At 37.9% G+C, this 25354-nt stretch overlaps 1 protein-coding gene across 10 annotated transcripts in view; it reads left to right on the top strand.

The window, feature by feature from the left end:
- ASAH2 (N-acylsphingosine amidohydrolase 2) overlaps positions 1–25354 on the top strand; it is a 95711-nt gene that overhangs the window by 26467 nt on the left and 43890 nt on the right. For 8 of the 10 annotated variants that reach the window (XM_016154366.2, XM_036222080.1, XM_036222078.1 and 5 more), the window contains 7 exons: positions 3433–3552; positions 4875–5006; positions 7741–7964; positions 9542–9691; positions 15919–16095; positions 17461–17588; positions 18759–18836. In XM_016154366.2, coding sequence (XP_016009852.2) covers positions 4880–5006; positions 7741–7964; positions 9542–9691; positions 15919–16095; positions 17461–17588; positions 18759–18836 — 884 coding nt within the window. In that variant the 5' untranslated portion in view covers positions 3433–3552; positions 4875–4879. Of the gene's footprint in view, positions 1–3432; positions 5007–7065; positions 7602–7740; positions 7965–9541; positions 9692–15918; positions 16096–17460; positions 17589–18758; positions 18837–25354 lie in introns of those variants that run through there. The other 2 variants (XM_016154363.2, XM_016154367.2) reach the window with 2 other exon arrangements.

The following is a 25354-nucleotide window of genomic DNA, read 5'->3' as shown; positions in this document are numbered from 1 at the left end:
TCACTGGTTCACTGCTGCTCAACAAGAGGTATAGGGCATGCTGAGGCCAGATGCTGCTGATTGTGGGTTTTGTGAGCCGTTGACATATTTTATGAAAGTTTTCAGAAGGAGCCGAGATAGCCAGTATGTGTGAAATAAACCACTAGAAGAAGCATGGGTGGGACCCCAAGTTGGGAGAGGAGGAATTTCAGGGTATCCACTGGGGAGATCAACCTGTGTCTGTAGGCTGGGAGGAAGAAGGGCTCAGTAAAGGAACAATGACTTCTGCCTGCACCTCTGTTCAGGAATAAGCTGCTCCTCCAGCCCTTTCCATGAAACCCAACAGCTCAGCATCTCCCCATATGTCCCTGGCACCCCTTGAGTAGCTGCCCTAGTGCTGGAGCTCAGAGTGGATGAGTACATCAGTAAGGCCAGGGACGGGCTCTTTAAGAGGAAGATCTCCACTTCCCGCAACCTTCCATCTCACTCAGCTGCAATTCCACTGGTTTTTATATCCAGAGGTTGTGGGGACTTCTCTTCCTGGCACTGAAACCCTGGGCTAGGGACCACAGTGTGCAGCTGGGACTCCTTGCTCCTCAGGTCGGGGACGTGGTTCTGCAGCCAAGACAGCCCTCCTGATTTTCAATAACCACACATGGTTGTGGAACCAGGCCATTTCCCATCTCTGCCCTCCTGCAATTTTGAGGTGACCTGTTATTTGAGGTGACCTATTTGTAGGGCTCCTGTTCAGCTAGACCTCTGGTGACTCCACAAATTGGTTGCTCTGTAGTTTTGTTATAATTTTGGTGTGGTCGCTAGAGGAGAGGAACACAGCCACTTATGCCATCTTGAATCTAAATATCAGATAATGCTCATCCTTTCCTGTGTCTGTTCCCTCATATGTAAAATTGATGGAGTACATGTGCTTGAGTGAACATCTTGGGGTGGTGAGTAAAGGACAGTCATCCTTATCCTAGCTAACAGGATTTATCTGAGGGCCATTCAGATAGAAATAAAATATATGTATAAGTTAAAATCTTTGCTATAATTATATCTTCCCTTCACCTCAAGGTAGTCTAAGTCCTGGTTGTAGAAGACAGGCATTTTGTTGGGCACCAGAAGTCCCCATGGCCCACCATCTTTCCTCCACTGGCTCTACTACAATGCTTAAAATCTCCTTGATTCTTACCCCTTTAGTATTCATGTATGGGTCTTAAAATGTCTGGGAGAAATGATATCTTCTGCTATTATCATCTACTAAAACCCTGTTTAAAATGATCTTATCTTACTAGTAGATGGGTCATGTAGCAGGTCTCAGCGTAAATGAGCATGGCATGGCTCTTTATGGGGAAGAAAATGGTTAGAGAGGTCCAGAAGAGACCACAGGGATACTGTAGAGGCCATGTCACTGTAAGGGAGAAGAATGGGATGGCAGGTTGTTAGTGGTGTCTGCTTTGATTTTATTTCAGAGAACTAGCCTTCCTTCTTTGGATATGGTTTTGTTGGGTCTCTTTAAGTACCCCTTAAAGGAAGGGATAAGTGTATAATCTGAGCATAGCCAATCAGATGCTTGTGTTTCAAGAACTGAATTCTGAGTAGGCTAGCACAAAATTCTGATATAGTTAGAGGATATCCATCTCCGTTGGCAATGCCCTAAAGAGATTGTTCAATAGTTTTTGCTACCTAGATCCACAGAGTTGTCCTGATCTCTGGCTTTCCTTACCTGAGTCCTCTACCTGTTTTGCTGCCTTCCAGTGAATTTACTTCTCTTACTTTTCCCCCCTCTTCCTTAAGTTAGTTTGATATGGTCTCTGTTGCTTGACACCAAGCCTTTTAATGTAAATAAACATAAATTTGCTTAATACCACAATTTAAACCTGTTTCCTTCTGTAGTAACAGAGAGGTAGCTAAGGTGTGTTACTAAATGCTTTATCTGAAGGTACTTATATCTCTAATATCTCTATTTTTAAAATATATGAGTATATTTGGCCTAATTCAGAAGGGAATGCAAATAAAGACCATAAGGAAATACCATTTTTTTTTTAAACTGTCAGAATGGCAAGTGTCAAAGAGCCTGAGCTATCCTTTTAGAGCAGTAACAAAGTCTGGAACATGCTGGCACAGCCCCTGTGGGGGCCATTTTAAATACTGATACAAAATTTTAAATTCAAACACCTTTGACCCAGTAATCTTACTTCTAGGAACTTACACTAGAGATGTTTCGTATAACCAGATTATTATACAGCCATAACAAGAACAAGACTATTCTCCACTACACATTAAGTAAAGAAGATCAGAATTGTACTAGTTATGCCAAAAATATGTAGAAATATTCATAGAATCATTTTTGGAAAGATTCACAAAAAGTGGGTTATGGTTACCTCTGGAATGGGAATATAGTGGCTGGGAATAAGGTTGGGGGAGGAAGCAGTTCATTCTGTATTGCATTCTTGAACTGGGTGTTGCCTCAGATTTGTTTTCATCATAATGTTAACATAAAGAGGAGGAATGGACAATGGGAGGCTGGTCTCTCTACAAACTCTTGGAGGTTGATGTGGTCTTCTTCAAACTACTTCCTAGACAGCTTGGATTTACTAGGAAAAAAAGGAGGCATTTGGCTTATTTCTTGCTCTCTTTACCTCTTGTGGGCCATTGTTTAACTTTATGCTTTTATATAGACTATGTCTTCCTAGAGGAGGTAAAATTATTATTTTCCCCATTACAAAAGTACTTCACTGTTATTACAGAAAACACCGAGTCAAAAGATGAAGACAAAACCTGCCCATAATCTTAACATTTTGCTTTACTTTTAACATTACTTCTTAACATTTTGCTTTATTTTTTACAGTCTCTATGACCACACCTATATAAATAATGTGTCCTTTATACACATGAGGTCATAATGTTCTATAAACTTAAAATAATACTTAGTAATTTTTCATGTATTAAGTTTTTTCTTTAATGGTTGCATAGCATTCTTGCCCTATTGTATAATCATTATTCTCATTCTTAACCTAAAATTCTGCATTCTTTTTGCTCATGAGAATCTAAAAATTAAAATCACTATTCTATTCTGAAGTTGGTATAATTATTGCCTAATAAGACCCCTAACCCACCCTAATATCTACTATATATTATTACCTTGTCTTGACTGCTGTTTAACTGACCAGTGGTAAATAAAACATGTTTTGCTTGTTTTTGTGTGTGTGAACAGGCTCATAGACATTGCACAGACTTGTCATGTTGAAGAGCTGTGTAAAGGTTGAAATGACCTTTAGCCCAGTAGGCCTTCTGGAACTTCTATCTCAGTGTCAGGCTGTCTCAGGAGAGAGCTTGTACATAAGCCTTTCATTATCGATATACTTTAATCTCATCCTTGTACCAAGCCCATAAAATATGATAACGAGAACTCTAACTCTCCTCGACATCACCGTGAAAATCTTTCCTCTGTAGGTTTTAAATAGTGCTGAGAAGTATTAGCTGAGCAAAGTGCAAGGGGAAAGGAAGCAAGATTCTGGACCATCATTTGCTTTGCTGAATGCGAAAATTCGTCTGTCTGAATAGTTAAATCAGGTAAGAATGCCTGCATTTTCTTGGAGTGTGAGGGAGGGTTCGCGAGTCATCCATTGTCTCAGAGAATGTGAGGAAACCCTAAACCTTCATCCCATTTTCTTAGCTTTGGAAACCTATTTTGCCATATTATTATATTTTACTCTCACAGTCTTGAGAAATGGGGACTTTGGCATGGTAAAGATGTGGCAAGTGGCTTGCTATTGTGTCATTAGAGCCTCATCATTGACCTTGCAGGATTATGCTGGATTAAATGGAAACCTTTAGGAAATGTAAAATCCTTTAAGATGTAATTATTGCTTCAGCTCTTCAAGATTCATTTGCCTCTTCTGAAGGCAGACAAGACATTTGCTTTAACATTCGAATTCAGATTTTAACCATTAATGAGAAATAAATAGTGCTAATGGGTTCAAAGAATTACAAAGAGTTGTAATTCTGGCAATAAAACAAATAGTGAAACACATGAGGTACTTCACTGAGATCCAGTTTAGAAGTGGAAATTCTAAAGTTAAATCAAGGGCCACTGCTGATTTGTATAAGGGATTGATAGTGGTAATCAGTTCAGTATAGCAAAACTAGCAAAAACAAAACAAAACAAAACAAAAAAACTTTATCCTCATTGTTATTATTTATCTTTATCCTTTGATACATGGGTTGTCAACACGTGGGATCCTTCTGTTTACTGAAGAGGGAAATTTTGCTAATACCTGGCTTGAGACTATAGATGCCCCCTTTTCCATGCTATTTTCTTACCAGGTAGTATGTGAAAGTTAGAACATGGCGTTTAAAGGTCAAAGGTATGGTTTTCACCTTTATGTAGACAAAATAATTCTGCTTAGTTCATGACCACAGAGTACAGCCTTCACTCTAGCCAGTCTTCTCACAAGTGCAAGTAGTGTGGGTGGATCAGTCATCCCTGTTGACAGAAGGGCCCCAACCTAGACCAATGTGCAGACCCATAAACAGTATCATCACCAGAAATGAAAGCAATAATGATGTAGCCAAAGAATGCAAATAGATTTTAGCTTAGTTGCTAATGTCAAATGATGACTGATGGCTGCTACGTTGAACACTGTACTTAGAAGGATTTAGAACCCCATGTGAACTTTTAAAGAGTGCTCTAAATGATTGGTCTTGTCTGCTATGAGCTCGGGATATGGAACTAGTGACAAGAGTGTTCCGTACTTGCCTGGTATAGTCTATTCATATGAAAGAGCTAACAACTTTGGGCAACTTGAAGCACATGCATTTTAATTTGTGATTCTGTTTTTTTTTTTTTTTCCTACCTATTCCATATTTCTTCTTCCATCTCTGCTTTTTCTTAGGAGAAATGGCTAAACATACCTTCTCCACATTAGAAACATTTCTGATTTTCCTCCTTGTGATGATGACAGCTGTCACGGTGGCCCTTCTCAGCCTTTTGTTTATCACCAGTGGGACCATTGAAAATCACAAAGGCAAGTGTCATTCGCTCTCTTGAATGCTATTCCTAGGCCCGGAGAACATTTCTCAATTACTGGGGACACTAAGACAAGAAAGAATGTATGCTGAGAATGCTTATAGCAAGACAAGTTAGTATGTACTTAAGTTGCCTCGGATAGCCACCTAACTTTTATATTAATTGCTCTTTCTGCATTGACAGTAATTGTTATCAAGTTTTCCTTTGTCCCAGTGTTGATAGTATCTGATATGCTTTTTTTTTTTTTTTTTGTCTTTTACTTTTCCACTATTTTAGCGCACACAGTTCAGGATTCTTCAATGCCCAGTAATGTGAGATTTAGCCCCACACCTCTTCTCTTTCTTTTTATCTCTTTTTGGCTTCATCTTCTCATGGGGGCAAAAGGAGAATGGAAGAGCCAGTGTATATCAATTAGTCTTTAAAAAGACTTAGAGAGGGAAGTCTTGAGTTCAAATCCTGATAAGGGCCAATCAAGTTCTGTTAATAAAATGTAGTGGGGAGGTGAACCGAGAGAGGGGCAAGTACAGTTTTCATGAAGAGGGTCCACAGCCCTCCTGATTGCCAGCTGTTTGTTCTTATGATAGCATATCGACCTACATCTCCTGAATTTTCAAGAGATGCTAGAAATTGGGATGATTTTATTTTTAATGTTAGAAATGATTTAGTTTTTGAAACTCTCTAGGCCCATGCATGGGTCTTTGATGGAGCTTCTACCTCAGCGTTAGGTTATATACCAGTTAAATCAGTCGAGAAGTGGAGATTGAATGCTTTGACTATAGCAAAGGGAGGGCTGGCCTTAGGTCAAATGGAGAAGGAGGCAGCATTTCTTCACCTCAGTTTTCTCTTTTGTGGCCTTTTCTCTTTTCCAGCCTATTCTCTATCATGTCCTTGTGCTTCGAATTCTCTGCAAACCCCAGAGGAACAGAGACTCTCTGTGCCAGCAGTGGTCAGAGCAGAGTCTTGGACTGCTAGAAATGAAAGAATCTATAGGACTTATTTAGCTCAAGGTCTTAACATGAGAGAATACAGAGACTGAGACTCAGGGAGATTACCAAAATTACAGTAACTGTTCTCATGGTAGAAGCTGCTGTTTATTGAAGGGTTACTCTATATTAAGCATGGTGGTCAGGAGTCTATATAATTTTCTCACTTAATTCTCCTAAAACTTCTATGAAGGTAGGTGTTAGTACCATTTTACAGATGTGGAAGCTGAGATTCTAAAACTACAAAGAGCTTACCCATGGCTATATGACTAAGTTTTGCTTTGTTTGGCACCACATTCCTATGATGGTGATCAATGAGGCACTAACAAAGGTATCTGCTTCTTTCCTTGCAATATGAGATGTCTCGTAGAAAATGTGTGCTTGGGGATGAAAGACAGGGATTCTAATTCCATCTGGGAGTGGTTGAAAGATCATCAGATTCTGAGTTGAATGATCTGCTTTTGGCACCTGATTAATCATATGCTCTCCACGAAATCTTGGTTGAACTCACTTCTCTCGGCTTTCATATTCTCATATGTAAAACTGAGAATATTAGACTAGGTAATCTCTAAGTTTTTTTGAGCTCTAAAATTCTAGGATTCCAGAACAAGTTTGCTGTTAATCTCTCACTTAAGAAATTCCTGACCACTAGTGCCTTGTGACACTGACATTTACTGCTTTGGCCACCCTTGGCTGTTGCCTGCAGTAGAAATAAACAAACAAGTCAAATATATAAGAATTATGTCTAAATATGTAAATAAAACCAAAGCCATAAGCCAGCCATTGCTCTAAAATTTCAATATGCATTGATATATTGTTCAAAACAACCCCAGGGGGTTATTATTTAGGTTAATAATCATATTAGGATATTATTATTGTTATCTCCATTTTATTGGTGAGAAAATTGGGGTGGAATAGCCTAAGTAATTTGTTCAGCTCACAAATGGTAAAATAAATTTCAAACCCAGGTTGTTTGTTTCTGGCACCTGACCTCTTAGTCTCTATGTCATTCTGCTTCTCCGGAGGTGGGGGTGGGGTGGGGTGGGGTGTGTGTGTGTGTGTGTGTTAGTAATAAAGAATACAGTATGTACATACACATACATATATTTTGATATGAAAATTATTTGTAAAAAGGAAGAGCTTTTTCAGGTATGTAATGATCTAGGTTGCATTAAGAATAAAAGTCTTTTAAAAAATGTTTTGAGAAGGTTTTGGAGGATTCGAGCAGTGTAGAAACAGCTAGGGTGTGATTCTGGAGATGAGAGATTGAGGTGGATCTGGATGTGATAGAAATGAACCAACTCCAAAGTGGGTACTGGAAATTGGTTGGTGGAGCAGAAAGGAGTGGGGTCTCTGAATGGAGAGAATGGTAGAAACAAATTCCCAAAGTCTGGATTTAGTAATCTGTGTGCCAGGAACCTGGCACCTAATTTGTTTGGCTGGTGTGGACGTGCACAGTGAGTGAATGAAGGGAAATGAGTTTGACAAGGAATGACTTGTGAAAAGAAGCTGAAGAAGGACATTTGATGGAGGCCTTGATTGTTTGGCTGAAGCATCTCTAGCTCAAGAAAAAGATTCTCCTGAAGATTGATATAAAACAAGTTTCTGAGGTAATTCCCATAATATTTATTATGTACAAGAGAGTATACAAAGATTTTTTTTTTCTTTAAGAAACTGAATGTATGTGTTTTAATTGATGCCAACAAATAAGTGGGCTGAACTGTTGTTTCTCAAATATTCTGTTTTTAGATTCAGGTTTTCTAATAACCCAGGACCCTCTGGCCAACCAGAGCTCTTTGGCCAGCCAGGGCTCTACAGCCTTTCAAAGCTCAACACTCACCCAGGAACCCATAGCCACCCAGATGTCTCCAATGATGATGACCCCTGAGACACCTCTATTTCAGAACTTTACTGGCTACCATATTGGTGTTGGGCGAGCTGACTGCACAGGACAAGTAGGCGATATCCGTCTGGTAGGTAAATAATGCACTCCTCAAAGAGGCTGTGAAACAAATAATTTTATTATTTTTCACTCTGCATTTACTCCTGATTATTATATCATCATTTTTTCACTTTTGTATTGACATCACTGCTGTATAACATTGTGAATACTGTACCATGAGGAAGAATGGAACTTTTACTCAACTACAACTCTCTTGTGTGGACTCAGCGTTTCTGTGTATGGCAGTTTGGGGTTTTTTGTTTGTTTGTTTTTTGTTTGTTTGTTTGTTTTTGTTTTTTCGAGAGAAGTCAGAAAATCTCTGGATTGAAGATCCAAGGATTTAAATCTCTTGACTGTAAAACATAGGCAACTCTAGTTAGTTAAAACTGGAAACCTGGAATGAATGGGCCAACACTGTGTAAGCCAAATAAAACCCTTCAGTGGTAGGTGTGGCCTATTGGCTGGTAGCATGCAACTTCTTGCCTATGACAGTGGCAATATCATTTACATCAGCCCTTCTCCAGGAATCTAGAGCATAAGATTGTCTGACGAGATTGTCTGCCTCCTACCAAATAAGCTTTAGATTCTAGGCATTACAGCTGACCATTGAACATTGCAGAGGTTAGGAGTACAGATTCCTGTGCAGTCGAAAATTCTTGTGTAACTTTTGATTCCCCCAAACCTTAACTACAGTAGGCACTTCACACCCACAGATTAATAAAACGGTCTCTTTGATCTGTGGTTTCAAATGTGAAAACACTGTTTTTGATCTACGGTGGATTGAATAAGTGGATGCGAAACCTGTGGATACAAAACACTGACTGTATTTATTGGAAAAAATCCATATGTAAGTGGACCCGGACATTTCAAACCTATGTTGTTTAAGGGTCAACTGTATTCCCTGATCTTTGTTCTGAAAAGTGACTTCGGAATGTGAACTATAAATAAACTCTCACGTGAGGTAAAGCAAGCAGTAGGGGGAGCATTCTGCAGACCTGGCTATTCTTTAAGCGTGGATTTTATGACATGGTGAGAGAAGGGGCTTGGGATAGGTATGTTTGATCTGAGTTGGTTTCAGATAGGACAACGTGGGAAAAGCCAGGTGGAGGTGCCCCTCAGTAAAATTACTTAACTAAAAAGAAATAATTTTCTTCAGAAAAAAAATCACACATTAACAACCAAAGTGAGGGAGGCTACAATCTTCAAGATGTTTCCAAGCAATGTGGATGGTAGGAGAACAACTACTTCCTTGTTAGTATTTTAGGTAGGAGAAAAGTTTTTGTTCCAAAAAACAGAGAAGCCCTGAAAGGTCTCCAGGGTAGTAATGAAATTCTGAGCCAGACCAGCTCCTTCCTTGGCTACAGGTCAGTGAATAGTTTCTGCAGAGCCGATCACTACCTTGCTTTTACATTTTTCTACATAGAAGAATAAAGCCTCTTTTATGATGTTGGCTTTATTCTTGAAAACACATATATTATCTCACTTAGAGTTACAGTGCCATGTGGATTGTTTGTCTTTCCTAAGTACTCTCTTCTCGTGTGATTGAGGCTGCTTCCTGGTAGCAGGGGAGTGAGGTGAAGTGGCTCACTCCCCTCTCTTCCTCTTTAGATGGGCTACAGCAAAAGTGGCCAGAATGCACGAGGCCTCCTTACCAGGCTGTACAGTCGTGCTTTCATCATGGCAGAACCCGATGGGTCAAATCGAATGGCGTTTGTCAGCATCGACATAGGCATGGTGTCCCAACGACTGAGGCTGGAGGTAAGTAAGTGATTGATGTGAAAAAGAAATGTCATAATTTAAAACAAAACTCTTGGTAATGATGACAGCAATTAAGCCCTCTTGATTTCTCATACAGTAAGTTTCTACTACCCTCAACATTATAAGCTCTTGACAATCCAAAAGATAGTCATATGAAGAGACCGATCCCTACTTTTCCATTCTAAGTCATTTTGATCAAAATTTGCTCTCAGTTTGGCTGATGGCTCATCATCATTATTAATGCTAATTTTCATGAAAGTGTATTGTGTTCCAGGTGACCCTCACTCTTTATGTACATTCTCTCATGTAATCTTCCTTGTTAGAATTCTGAGAATGCCAGTTAATCAGTAATCCTTCCCTCAGGTTTTTAGACAACTGAGAATATATGCAAGGAATCAGATGAGAATTAAAATACTACACTGATGAGGGTGAACATAAATTGCTGAAGCTGGGTGATAGGCTCATGGGGGTTTCATTATAATAGTCTTATTATTTTTGTTTGTGTTTGAAAATTTCATAATAAAATTTAAAAAGAATATATCAGCTCTCTTATCTTTAAGCTGTATTGTAGAATATGGTAGATTCTTTCATAAGTTTTTCCAAACTTAGATCTTGTTATTCACTTGTGGGTCAATTTGAGCTAAGCAGAAAGATGCATGGGAAGGGTGGAGGTCTTGGGCTACCTGAGACTTGTAGATAGAAAGGTAGAGAGTTAAGAGAGATAGAGAAAGAGAGAGGGGGGCCAGAGAGAAGAAGAGGGAAAGAAGTGGAGGGGAGGGGAGGGAAGGGGAAAGGAGAGAAGGGAAGGGGAAGGGAGGGAAGGGGAAGGAAGGGAAGGGAAAGGAAGGAAGGATAGAAATAAAGGGATAGACATGGGCTTCCAGGTCTATTTCTCTTAGCCAGTTTCTAGGCCTTGGCCCAGTTATATTTTCTGTATCAGATCAGGTCACAGAAAGAGAATGTGCTCTCTTAATGTCTGCTTTCATACTCATGAATGTGAGAAAGAGAAGACTGGAATACCCAGAACGGTGACCATTAAATGTCCATTATTCAGTGTCATGTTAATCTCACTATTAAAAACTTTATGAAGGGTCCAGTAAGAGGGGTGACAGGACAGCCTAAAAGTGTTTCTCCAATGTCACTCCTTCTTGGGGTGGGGGGTAGTAGAAAGAGGAACAGGGAATTAAGTATTTTCCCCACCCCTAAACTTACAACAAAACTGAGGTGGGTCTATTATTCTCATTTTGTGGATAAGGAAACTGAGTCTTAAAGAAGTTAATTGACTTGTCCAAATTCAAACAGTTAGCAAATGGTAAAGCTTGGTTCTGAGTACATCTATACCTGGTCCCAGACCCCACATTCTTAAAAGTGACATTCTATTATCTTAGAGGGAAAAATGCATTGATAACCTGCTTTTTGCAAGGTGCTTTGCTAGTCATTTCGGAGAACACACAGCTAAATGAGTCATAATCCATGTCCCTTGTGAGTTCACTACCTACCTAGTTGGGGGATAGGAGAAAGAACTGTAACAGCAATATACAAATAACTGTAAGTCACTGAAGTAAAGCACAGTGGTGAATTAGTTAACTATTGCTGAATAACAAATAGCCCCAAAGTATAGTGGCTTCAGACAACAAACATCCTTTATCTCACACAGTCTGTAGGTCAAAAACTCAGGAGTAGCTTAGCGGAGGAGTTCTGGCTTAAGTTATCTTGAAATCAAGGTGTTGGTAAAGACCGAAGTCATCTGACGACTTGACTGGGGCTGGAAATTTCACTTTCCAGAATATTCACTTATGAGGCTTTTGGCAGAAGTCCTCATTTCCCCACTTTTCATATCTTCATGACAGAGCAGCTGGCTTCCCTCAATGTGAGTAATTCCAGAGAAAGAGCAGGAAAGAAGCCATAGCACCTTTTTTAACTGTGGCTCAGAAGTTGCACACCATCACTTTCACCCAGTTCTAGTCACTGGAAGCAAGTCACTAAGTCCATTTCACACTCAGAGGTAGCAAAGCTAAGCTTCTTGAAGGCAGGAATATCAAAGAGTTTGCGGACATACAGGCTTTTAAATACACCACAGAGGGTTTCAAGAAATGGAAATTAGGGGGAAATTTCAAATGGAAAATGACACTTGAATGGGCAGAATTTTCAGTGGTTAGCATGGAGAGGGAAAGTTATCAAATGAGGGGACAGCATGAACACAGAGAGGCACCAAGGAGGAATGTAGACTCTTCTCTGAAGAGACAGAGATTAGCTCTATTTGGACATATGTAGGTATATAATTAAAGATGTACCTGCAAGGCATGTTGGTCATAATTGTAGAGGTCCTGCTTGGTTGTTTTTTAATTCTGTAGGTGATAAGGATTCTTAGAAAACTTTCAAATGGAAAAGCGATGCAAACACAATTTTGTTTTAGGATGATTAATCAGGAAGTAGTATTTGAAGTGGATTGGAATAGACTAGAACTAGAAGTGAGGACACACAGACTGGCAGATCCTTTAAATTAAGATCACTTTATTGATGAGGGTCCAGTTGGGGAAAAAGTAATCACACTAGCCACTTCAGTTAGAGGGGGTTTTACAAGATGTTAGAAGGCTGAAAGAGATAGAAAGGGAAGTCAGGGTTGCCGGAAAGATTTTAAGTTTGTCGGGCAATTTCCCCTGCATCAAGTAAGGCTGGTACAAAAGTCCTAAACCAAAGGGGTCACAGTGAGACTACATGGTGGTAAGAGGTCAAATAAAATGCTAATGAGATTTGGGAATTAATAGACATAAAGCTAATACTTAACATAGTCCCCATGATATGTCAGGCACTGTTCTTGCTATATTTTATTTATTTATATATATATATATATATATATATATATATATATATATATATATATATATATAAAACTAGTCCACCCAACAGCTGTATAAAGGAGGTAATATTATTATGTCATTTGACAGATTAGAAAACTGAATTACAGAGGATCAAGTAACTTGTCCGAGGTTACACAGTTAGGAACTGTCAGAGAGGGTATTCAAACATCTTGGTGCCAGAGCTCATGCTCATTACCATTGCACTACACTGTTTTTCTGAGGAATCAGAGATAGTTCTGACTAAGTGTCATTAGTAGAAATAGGAGAGTCAAAAGGTAGACTTTGGGGGTGGAGTGTTTAAAGGAGAAGGGTTTAACTTGTTGGGTTGTAGATGCTATCAAGTCAAAAGTGGGTACCATTTAACCATTTTTTCCTATTTTTACTTCTTCATGCAATCTGAGACCCAGCAGGAAGGCTTTTAAATGAATCCACTTAGTTATCCCAAGTTAACCCAAGGGATGGTGTGAAAAATAAATGTAGCTGAACAAGTGCCATTAAGCTTACTTTTAACACCTGGTTTTAGGCAGATTCTCAGTCTCGGCTTTAAGATTGATGAAATTTCCAGCATAGAATAAAGATTAAGGATGATCTTTGAACAGAGAGGCAGGGCAGGAAAACAGAATGACTTTCCTGCTCTTTTCTGTGTCATGCTCCCAAGAGTGTCAGTAATAGGAAATGGAATGGGAACTGAATACAAAGTGAGCTGTAGACATTAATGTAACATCTTTGCTCTATGTTAAAATACCCCTACTTTCATAAAGTAGCAAACATATAATTTATAATGGCTATTTGCAGGCATTGGTATTAGATGATTTTTAAATTTATTTTTATTTTCTTTTCCCTGGAAATTCCATGTGTCTAATTTTATATCAGAGATTGTAGTTTAAGATAAGATTTCTGCATTGTTTTAATTTTTTTCTTTTGTTTTAAAATTCAGTATTCATAATTTCTATCTTTTTAAGAGCTTGATTCTTGAAAAAACCTGAAGAAATACATTTAACTCCAAAATCCTAACATTATAATTTTTAATGAATAAAAATAGGGTAAAAGATAGGGGAGCTTTAAAATGGACCAGCAGTTCTTTTTTTAACTACCTTGTTTGGACTATGGAATTGTAAGAATAGCTTTTGACTTTAGTTAAGTTTTCATGGTGTCTTTTCCTTGACCACTTCTCCTTCTTACAGATATTTTTTCTTCATGACTTTAGTAGTTACTGTGTGGAAGAATATGTAAGAGTGATGAGAAGTTGGGGCTGGAGTTAGGGTCAAACAAAAGGAACATGAAAATTTATTGGGATGGAAAATGTGTGTTAGTTGGTCAGAGGGCTGCTGGGTTATATCGTATTTCCTTTCCACATTTACCTGGCATCACAAGATTGCTTCTCCATGTGGATTTAGTAACCTAGCAACTGACGTTTGGAGCACGGAGAGATTAATGAGGTAAGATACTTTGTAAGATTATCTTCATGATTCAGTGATCACATGACTAGAGTGAGGGTGGTGAAGCTTTCCGCCTAAAATAGAAGAGGTTGAATAGATGTTTTATATATGTTAAGTATATAGCATCCAAGTTGCTGCTAACTCTCTTACATACCAGTGTGCTGAAACCAACTTGTACCAGCCCATGTGAGCTGTTAAATATTCAAGAACTTCGTGAGCTAATTGTTAAACTTTTGGTAGCTTGAAATTGACTATGGTGGGAGTTTTTAGCTCAGAAAAATTGGCAGACAATACAAATAAGGGCTTTTCTTTTTCCAAAGAGACCATTTATCAGCATACCGCTGCCTAAGCCATAGTCAAAGTAGACAGCACTACTGATTGAAAAAGGTACTCTGTTAAGCCCAGATTTGGATTCAGAAGCCTTCTCAACAAACTGCTCCTGAGAGCAACCACCAATAACTAAGACTGAGTGCATGAGATATAAAGTATTTGCCATCTCTGCCATAAATGAGCTTTCCTTGTTGTCCCTGGTATTAGGTGACGGTATATTACATTGAGGGAGGCTGCTTTGGGTTTGACGCTTTTGCTAATTTCAATGGTTTTTGACATAAAAAAGTCAAAACATCTTTCACAAGAAGTCAAAATAATTATCAAACATTAGATTGTCACTAGTTCAAGCATAATCAGAACAGGCTATGCATTTGGATGTTAAACGATTAATTAATTCAATAAATATTTACCGAGTGTCTTTGTATTAGTCATGCGTTGCTGTACAACAAGCCATCCAGAAAACTCAGTTGCTTAAGGCAACAATAATCATGTATCAGGATTTCAGTGGGTCAGCAAAACCAGAGAGGCTGGGTTGGGTTACTCTGACTTATGTCAGAACCTCATGACATACCATCATGTCTGTGTCATGAGGTGGAACTCAGGTATTAGCTGGGGCTGCAATTGTTTGAAGGCTTGACTGAGGCTGAAGGACAGCAAGTTAGGGCTGACAAAATGGTTCCTTTCCATAGGATTGCTGGTGTGTCCTTTGGTCATAGTGTTTGTTTCCTCCAGACCAGTAAGTATATAATGGTCTGTGTCAGGAAATGTTGAGTTCTTCAATTTGGGAAGTTAGGCAGTTGAGTAAAGCGTTTGCGCTGCTTGTTAATTGCTCCCAGGATGCTTTTCCCCCAGGTATTGCATGACCAGCATGCTCTCTTCATTTAAGTCTCTGATGAAAGGTAACTTCTTTGGAAAGATCTTTCTTCACTGACAACCACCACTCTCTTTTTCCTAAGTGATAAATACTATGAAGCAACATTTTGCTTCATAGCATTTATCACTATATAATATTACATATTTATTTGTTTATTATCTTTCTTCCTCATTAGAATAAAAACTTCTTCAGAGTAGAAACCTTATATATTCCTAGTGGTTAGAACAATGCCTACATATTAATGCTATGTGTGGAATAATGAATGGGTAAGAGAACTGGCTCTTATAGTTAAAGAGACTTGGATCCGGATCTGGGCCGTGCTATTTATTAGATCAGTAGGCAGTTTACTTCTGTACACTTCAATGTTCTCAGCTAAAAGATAGAGTTAAAAATACCTACCTTTTGGGGTTATTATAAATATTTTTAAATGATATAATATATGTAATACTTAGCATTGTGCATGCTTGCACATAGCAAGTGTCTATAAAATGTTAGCTATTGCAATTATTATTGTTGTCGTTGTTACTATGATGCTATTCTCAAGCTAGATATGCTATATAAACTATTTATGTACTATAGATCTCTTATGATGGTATATAGAGTGAAGAGCCACTTGACCGGGATGTCATTGATATGAATCAGTAACTTGACTAATCAGTCTTTTCTCATGCTAAGTTCCTATGTTATCCCTCTTCTGAGTTCTGTTTTTCTCCTTTTTCGAAGGTGCTGAACAGACTACACAGTAAATATGGCTCCTTGTACAGACGAGACAACGTTATCCTGAGTGGCACTCATACGCACTCAGGTCCAGCAGGATATTTTCAGTATACTGTGTTTATAATTGCCAGTGAAGGATTTAGCAATTGCACTTTTGAGTACATGGTCACTGGCATCATGCAGGTAGGCAAAGAACCCCAGAGACAGCAGTTTTTTTTGTTTGGGTTTTTGTTTGTTTGTTTGTTTGTTTGTTTTTTACCACTCATAGTATTTTATGAGTGGTTTGGTGTGCTCTGGAGACAGCCCCTATAAGATCTTGGTCGGAGTACAGTCTTAGTACCTACCTTTCTTTTCCCTTCCTGACTCTCTTGTAGCTTCTGGCCCCAAGCTATAGTCTGTTAAGCCTGAGGCACTGATTGTTTGAAAGAGGAGAGTTCTATGGCAGTAAACTTTATGTAATCATCTAAAGAAATAGAAAACATTTTGTATGTAACCCTTATAAATGGAAGGGCCCCCACATGGTCTGTTCTCTGAATGAAGTCACACGACAAGAAATCCAACAAGGAACCAAAAGTAATTACAAACAGTTCCAATCTTTCCTTGTATTTCCAAAGCTTTCCTTGTATTTTTGAAAGAACACAAATAGGTATCCAATTTATAAGTGCACATCCTTTTTTGTCAAGTCCTCTAAACTGACATGGCTCTCCTACCATTACCCCTAAACTCGTTTGTCATTCCTGGTTTGGGTTCCTTTTTTAACTCCTCTCTCTCCTGTCTTCCAGCTTATTATTTTCTTACACAGGATCGTTGCTAATGTTTTCTTCGTTCCTTTGCCTTTAGGGCTTAGTCTCTCTTTACTTTATCTTGTAAAGACACTTCCCAAATCCAGGGATTCAACTGGCAAAGGCAGAAATTTCTCTAGAACAATGTTTTTCAAACTGTAGCTAGTAATCTATGAATAGCTTTATGAAATCAATTTCATGGATTACAATAAGCATTAAACAATTAAAATAAAATAAATTGGAAAGTATGAAAGTACATAATACACAGTAAGGGTATAATTTGTTTTGTGTACTTCTGTTTTAGGATATATATTGATGTTTATTAAGTTATAATGAAAACTGTAATGTTTACTGTGCTTCTCAAAGTCTGAAAAAGCCTACCTTAGAGGGTGGTGGGATGGAGAGGGTAGGGAGAGTAGAAATACCTACATGTTAACAAGTCCTGTTCCAGTGTCGTAGGAGTCAAGACTCCCATTTGGGCCATCTGAAATGGAAGCTTGTGTCTGACTCAGCAGTCTGGAGAGTCTCAGGTGCTGATCAGCACTGTGCTTCTCTATACACAGCACTTTCTCTATCTCAGCCCTGAAGGCCATGTCTGTTTACATACAGAATGACACCAGACCTGTGATTTTCCAGCTTTCACCCCACAGTGAGAACAGGTTGGAGACAAAGGAAATTGTTCGCAGATCTCTTCTGTTTATATTGACTAAGTCATTATCTCCACCAGGATTTCGAACTTTACAACTTTTTTTTTTCTAACCCACAGAGCATTGAGATGGCACACACAAGTATGAAACCAGGCAAAATATTCTTTAATAAAGGAAATGTGGATGGTGCACATATCAACCGAAGCCCTTATTCTTACCTTCAGAATCCACAGTCAGAGAGAGCAAGGTGAAGGAGAAGTTATCAAATTGAAATCTTGTGTTTTTTTTAGGAAAGAGCAATGAAATCTAAGAACAGGTTATACTTGATGAATATGGTAGAATCCTAAAAGAGTATTAAAGCTAACGTAATTTAAAAATATGTTTCTAACCTAAGACAAGTGGAAATAAAGTAAACAGAAACAAGTAAACACACCAGCCTATGCATATATCTTTCCACTCTGAGGGCTGTGGGAGTCATTATGAATGTTTAAAGGACTCCAGACTTTGGAATCTGACATGTTAGCTTTATCACTCCTTAGTTGTGTGACCTTTAAGATATGTATGTTGATAAGACATTTACTTATCTTAATTTATTGCCTCCATTTATCCATCTGTAAAATAGAGGTAAAAGTGTGCATAAAAATATTTGTTAAATTAATAAATAGCTCTTTTTATTACGTTATTTAGAAGAAATCATCTTAGTTCAGGAGAATGTGGTAAGAGAGACAGAAGATAAAAGAATACAAAAAAACTGGAATGTAGAACAAGAAATAAAACTAGAATCATTGAATGGAACAACTAAGGGAGATGATTATTTGTCTTTTCTTTTTTTTTAAGTGATAAGCCAGGTTTGCAACAGAAGAGAAGTACTTGGCTACTATGGCAATAAAATAATATCTCAGTTCAACTTGACCACTTGACATTTTACATTTGTCTGTATATCTTTCAATAGCTCTCAGAAAAGTTGATTTTTAGAAAATATAATCTGACATCCCTTGAAAGGACATAAGAGAACACTTTAAGTTGTAGGTCATGAATGTTCTTGATTTTGCATATTCCTTACTATTTTTAAGGAAGTCCGTAATAATTTGATATGAGGAAAGATTTCAAAGAGAAATCCTTTTCGTAAGAAATACATGTTCTATAACGTTGCATATATTACATAAATATATATATATTTCATCTCCAGCTAGCTGACCTCACACCCCTAACTCTGATCACAGTCGCACACCATTTCTTTAGCAGAGTAATGAGGTCTGGATGCAGTCCCTGGGACTACAGCATGTCCTGGAGCCTCACTTCTTGAGAGGCGTGCTTGGTTTTGTTTCTGCACCAGCTTCTGTGGTTCATCGTACATGGCGGCCAGGAGCTAACATAAAACTGACTAAATTTTTTGTTTGTTTGTTTTGGTGTCTAGGTATTCTTCAGATACAGACAAGGAAATGGTAGTCTTGAAGATGGAAGATTTGAATGGAGATGAAATGGGTGTTATCAGGTACTCTATTTACTTAAAAAAAAAATTCTGTCTGGATAGCTTTCCTTAATTACAAGAGTAGGGGGTGAGGAAAAGACTAGAATGGTGTCAAGAGAGACCGAGAATAAGTTGAATTGTTAGAGTTCAGACTCAGGAGTCAGACACATCTGAGATACAGCCGTGGGCCCAAGGGCAAGGTGCTCAGCTTCTTAGTGCTTAGTTCCTCACCTATAAATTAAGGCTAATGAAAGGATTATATAAATGAGGGATCTGGGTGAAGAAGTTTTGCATAGCATCTGACATATGATATAAAGACTCAGTAAATGTTAGTGCTTGTGACTATATTGGAATCTCATATGTGCAACTTACATGATGGTGGAAAGTTAGTTATCTCTTGGTAAAATGAAAAAACAGTCTGACCAACCAGGCAAACGAATATGGATTTAAGATTATTTACCTGTGTTTTGTTAAAAGGATTAAGTTAAGTCTAAATAGGACAATGCTATTTAGTGATGAAAGCAGACCACCTAAAGGAAGCAGATAAGATAAAATTATAGCTTGGCACAGATTTTAGCACTTTTTTATACATAAACACATGGATTTCATTTTCTTGAAAAAGAAGGCATTTGCATTCATACGTGATTTAGGCTGCTGCAATCAGGCTGACTCAGGAATTGACTGGGTGGGTTATAGTGAAGACGCTTTGCTATATGGACTCCCAAATGACACAGAGATGCCCTAAGGAAGTGTATGATAGTGCTTGAGTGTCCGTCAAATGGCTCATCTACTAATACTTCAACTATTCTGTTTGAAAATGAGAATAATAGTAACTCTTAGGGTTATTTGAAGATTAAATGAGATAATGCAAACAAAGCTCTGGGTCTGTGCCTGACATGAAAAAAGTTTAATAATTTTAGCTAAAATACAAGAAGTAGATAAATATACCTCTTCCAAAAACTCCAGTATGGCATAAAAGAGTACTTGAAATTCTTAGCATTGAAATTTCTTGTTTGGGTTTTAAGTGAGGACACTAAAATCTTTATACCTGGGTTGATATAATAGGACTGATTCCTCTATTGAAATAAATTCATCTGGTGATTAGTTGCCACCTAGCATTTAACTCAATAGACTTTTCTAAATGACACGCATGCAACTATGTGCTTGGGGTATATTATGATGAATAAGGCATGGTCCTTACCTTCAAGGGTCTTATATGGTAATAGGATGATTGGGACAGGAGGCGGATATACAGATAGACAAGTAACATAAATCTGATGGCAATCAGTACTGTCAGCTGGGCATAAATAAATGCTATGGGAACTTGGAGGAGGGAGCACTGAATTCTAGTTGGGAACATTGAAAGGCTTGAAAGAAAAAAAAAAGACATTTGAATTGAACCTGAAGGGGCCAAGGAGGTTCTCATGGAGTCATGAAAAGCAGTGAGTTGTGAGGCCAGAGTATGGGCTAGTTCAGGGAGTGGGTGAGAGATAAGTCTGGAAAGGTAAGCTAACTTTAGATTGTAGAGCATATTAGTTGAGTATTTGGTTAGGAGACAGTCAGGGTAATAGCATATATCTATGACTAGTTAGATGGAGTATCCCAAATTTGGTGGGAGAAGAAAATGGCTTTTCCCTGATAGTTTCTATCTCTGTCTTGGCTGAACCATTTATGATTCCCTTTTATTAGTTTTTGAATCATTTAACAATGACAACAGATAACTCAAAAATGGTATCCTTTGCCCAGATAGTCTTTGCTCCCCTTATAGAACTTTATAGTATACTTAGAAGTCCCAAGGTCAACTGTCAAGGTTATAACAACAGTTTTCCATCTGCTGTGCTTAATGCTCTGAAATAACTTTCCATTGTTTCTATAGCCACCATATGTTATCCTTGATGTAACTGCTCTTGCAGTCACCTCTTATAGCATAGTGATAATTGCTCTTTGAATACATTAAAAATGATCTAAAACATAAAGTTAAATCTGAGCTGCTAAGTAATTCAGCCACCACATGCAGGTGCCCATTGTTAGGCAGAATACTGAAGTAAGAGGAATTTGGAAGCACAGAATTGCAGATTTGCAAAACACAGAGGTCACCTAGTTCAAACTTCAGCTAAGGCCTAGAAAGGTGACGCGCCCAATGTCACAGCCAAGACTATTTTCTTTACAGTGAAAACCATATTGAAGTTCATAATCTATTCCTTTTTACTTTCATTTTTGTTTCTATTTCTTCATTCAGCAAATCTGCACTAGGAACCTACCATGTGCCATGCAACACTTCCCAGTCCTTAGAATACTACATTCACTGGCTTTAAATTCAGGAATTAAATACCTTGGAATTAAGTACCTATGTCTGTGCTCTTTGAGCAAATCCCTTAAACTCCCTTGTGACTTAGTTTCTATATTTCTCAAATGTGGATATAACATCTTCATTTCATTCATTCATTCATTCAATATTGCAGAATATATGAGTCATGAACTAAGCTAGGATACTCTGATGAGCAAAAATAGATGTGGCTGCTACCCTTATAGAACTTACAATCTACTGGTGGAGACAAAATGTATTTACATAGTCATACAAATACCTGCATAATTTTAATTGGGTTAAGTGCTAAGAAAAGAAGGTACGTAAAGCTATCTTAAAGAGATTTGACCAGGTCAGAGAGACTGGGAAAGTCTTCCCTGAAGAAGTGATATGGAGCTGATAACTGAAGGAAGGGTAAGAATTAACTGGCAAAATGGAGAGTGGAAAAGAACTTTTAACACACATGGACAACAAGCATGTACAAAAGTCCTGCGGACCATTTGAAGAATTGATAGAAGGGCTATGTGGGTGGAATGCAGGGGACACTGGGGCAGAGTGTTGTGAGGTAAAGATAGAGGTAGAAATTAGATACCATGATAAAGATTTTTGTCTTTATACCAAGGGAAATGGAAGATCGTTAAAGTGTTTTAAGCTGGGGCTGGGAGTTGGGGGCTCTTGAAGGGTTAGGGTAAGTGATGCCTTGAATGCAATAGAATTGTGTGCATGAAACTATTCTATAGATGAGTAAATCCTCTGATAATGTGATTGCTTCTGTCAAGTTTTCTTCCTTGAGTTTGCAGGAGAGGCATGGACTTTATTTTTTTAATTTTTTTATCTTGTTAGCCCTCTAGTAGTTGGTGTGACATAGCTTCTATTTGTCAGAGCTTGAATGATTGTTCTATTGCCTTCTGTTGCATACACTGCAAATCCTTTAATTTTGCAGAAAGGTCATATAAGAGGGCTCTTTAAAGTCACATTCAAAAAAAACAACAGAAACTGTGATTTGTTCAGCCTATTTGAATAATTTGTGTATACACTTAGAAAAACCCAATTTATGAAATTACATTAATTTATTCAAATGATATTGACTTACAGAACTCAATCATGATGTGTGTGTGTGTATTTGTGTAAATCGTCTCTACAGTCTATGACTCAACTTCTATAATTATGTCCGTCTATTGCCTGTGGCTCTCTATTCTACCCTCTGCATTCTCCCCTCTCTCTAGTTAACCCCACTCAGATGGCAAAAAGGGAAACCTCAGTGAACTGCTCTTCGCCAGCCATTTTTGAGCTCTTCTCTTTTCTTCATCTCATCTTTGTCTTTATAAATGCCTCCTCCATTAGTATCAACTCTGGTTTGTGTAGTCCTCTGCTTTCTATTTCTATATCCTTCATTAATTTCTTTCCTGTTCTATCCCTTCTATCTTGTTATAAAGATTGCTATTTTCCTCCTACAGCTTTTCTACCAGCTTGTCTGTGTTCCTCTCTAATAGAGTAAGGGCCTCAGCTGTATAGTGAGTTTTTATCCTACTTCTTGTCTATCCCCAGGTAATGTGAAGGGGCTCTTTGATGACGAGGGTGATGATAGCTGACTGATAACAGAAATAGATTATACTTTTAATTTAATTTGTCCCAAGTTTAGAAACCGAAGCCCTAAAAAATCAGTTGTCAAAACTGGCAAAAGACATTGGACTTACTTGAATGTTGAGTATCTTGGAAGTTCTTAACCCAAAGAGATTTAGAAGATTATTATTTTTTTCCAAGTTTTTTCCCCAGTATAAAACTAATATGTACTCACCATAGAAAATTTGAAAAATATAGGAAAGTAGACAGAGGGAAAAATGAACTCAAAGTTATACTTTACAAAGTCAATCATGGTTAAATTCAGGGACGTTTTCTTCTGCCTATTTCCCTATGTGGAACATAAAGAAACAAGCATGACTTAAAGGTCATTCTGTAAATATGGATACTTATTTGTTTTCTATCACTCTAGGCACTAGAAGCTTTAAAATACTATGAAAAATATTAACAATGTTATCGCCATGTACTGAGACTATCGTGTGGTGTGTGTGTGTGTGTGTGTGTGTGTGTGTGTGGTGTGTGTGTGTGTGTGTGTGTTTTGTGGTGACTTCAACTAATAATGACTGTTTTTGTCTCAAAGTCTATGTACTCTCATGTTAATATAGCTAAAGAATTTCTCTGCAGGCTAGAATTTGTCATGCAAATACTATCATTTTCTTTTAACTTTTTTTTGTTCTTATATTTTAGAGGTGTCTCTTACCAATATCATATAATTCTGTTTTCTACTTTGAGAATTTTTGTATTTTAATTAATAAGTTTAGTGTATTTTAGGAATTGTGATTATTATACTATGGATTTTTCTCTATCTTTTCATTTGGTGCTATTTGTCTCATTTTTTTTTTTCAGTGCTTCTTTTTTATCCCTCTCTTACCTTTTTAGGATTGGTAGAAGTTTAAAAAACAATCTTTAAATGGCTCGTAGTTTCCAAAGATGGCCACAATAATAGCTCTTACCTCACATATTCCATACAAAGTGACCTTGCCAGTTCCCATTATGAGGTGAAGATGATTTCTTTAGCCCTTCAAACTTGCCTGGCCCTGGGACTGATTTGATAAATAGGAGATGGCAGACACTGCTGGGGCTGTAATTTTTTTTTAAGTGGACTTTATTTTTTAGAGCAATTTTAGGTTCATAGCAAAATTAAGCAGAAAGTGTAGAGATTTCCCATATACACCTTGGTCCCCAACATGTACACCCTCCCAACCATCAACTGTCAACATTCCATATCAGAATGGTACATTTGTTACAAGTGATGAACCTACATTGACACATCGGCATCACCCCAAGTCCATAGTTCACTCTTAGTGTTATATCCACTGTTTTTTAAATCATTTGGTAATCCTGGGACTTGGATAATATTTCTATTAACATTTTGTTGCATAGCCTTTTAGAACTTTTCCTAATCATATTTATTCTTTTTTTATTCTAAAAAAGTGAGACTTTATTATATATGATTTGGTAACTTTTTTTTTCATTTAGAACCACCTTATGAATACCTTTCAATACTACTTAGCATTTTATAAATCACCATTTAAAAACTGCTGCATTGCATTATATGCATGATAATGTGTTTGACTAACCAGCAATCATTTGACTTTTTTCCCCTCTTTTTAATCCCCCTCCCCCACTTCCACCCCTGACCTATGGATGTTGACATTTCCCCTTAAGAACTGGATCTCTGAAGGTAGGGCATCTCCTACCACATGCTTGAGGGGTGCACCCGGGACCTGGTGCTCCTGGGGCCAGGCACCCCTCAGGGCCTGGCAGCCCTGGCACATGGCACACCTGGGGTATGGTCCGTGGCTCAACGTGGGGCCTGAATCCAGGATCTTCTGCGTGTAAAGCAGATGTGCTAACCACTACACTATGGAGCCACCCCTCATTTGATATTTAGTTTATAGTTTTTTTCATCATAAAATACACTGTAATAAGCATTCTTGAAGAGATATCTTATATGTTTGCCAATGATTTCCTTAAGCTAAATTCCTAGTAGTGGGATTGCTGAATCAAAGAGGAATGCTTATTATTAAGGCTTTTCTCATATATTATTAAATGGCCCTCTGGAAGGGCTTTGCTGTTTTACAATCCTGCAACCCAAATATGAGCAGAGTTCTTGACAGTCTTGGTATTATCATGCTTTATAACTGTTGCTAAGTAATAAACCAAAAAAGCCAAGTCACCATTGTTTTCCTTTCAATTTCTTCTATTTCTAGTCAAGCTAAATTAAAATAAATACTCTTATTGGCAATTTCCTTTTTTAGTTTTGTTATGGCTTAATCATACCATTTAGGATGAAAGATTTTTTATTATAGTAACTTAAGGGACTCTACCCAAACTAGATATCTCTCCAATTACATTATCAAGGGGAGTGTTTTCATCCAGAATTTTTGAACATAAGAAAAGGAGTAGTCGACAATGTACATCTCTTCTGCATAGAAGAGATGGTAGACAGTGTCTCCAGGATGCTCGCCATCACGTTTATTGATGGGTTCCACTGGCTATCGCTCATTGTCTTTAACTGAGCAGCCTGATGTATATTTATTGTTTCTGCTATTTTAAAATTTAGGTTGCCCCTTGGGTAAAATTCTGGGCTCAGTAACCAATGAAACACCTGTTCCTCTCCTTCTCTATGCAGTTTGTAGTGAGGCAGGTGAGG

The sequence above is a fragment of the Rousettus aegyptiacus genome, unplaced genomic scaffold, assembly GCF_014176215.1.
Source record: "Rousettus aegyptiacus isolate mRouAeg1 unplaced genomic scaffold, mRouAeg1.p scaffold_m13_p_6, whole genome shotgun sequence".
NCBI classification, from domain to species: Eukaryota; Metazoa; Chordata; class Mammalia; order Chiroptera; family Pteropodidae; genus Rousettus; species Rousettus aegyptiacus.
Note: the sequence above shows the minus strand (reverse complement) of the source record. Positions and strands in the feature narration are given on the sequence as shown.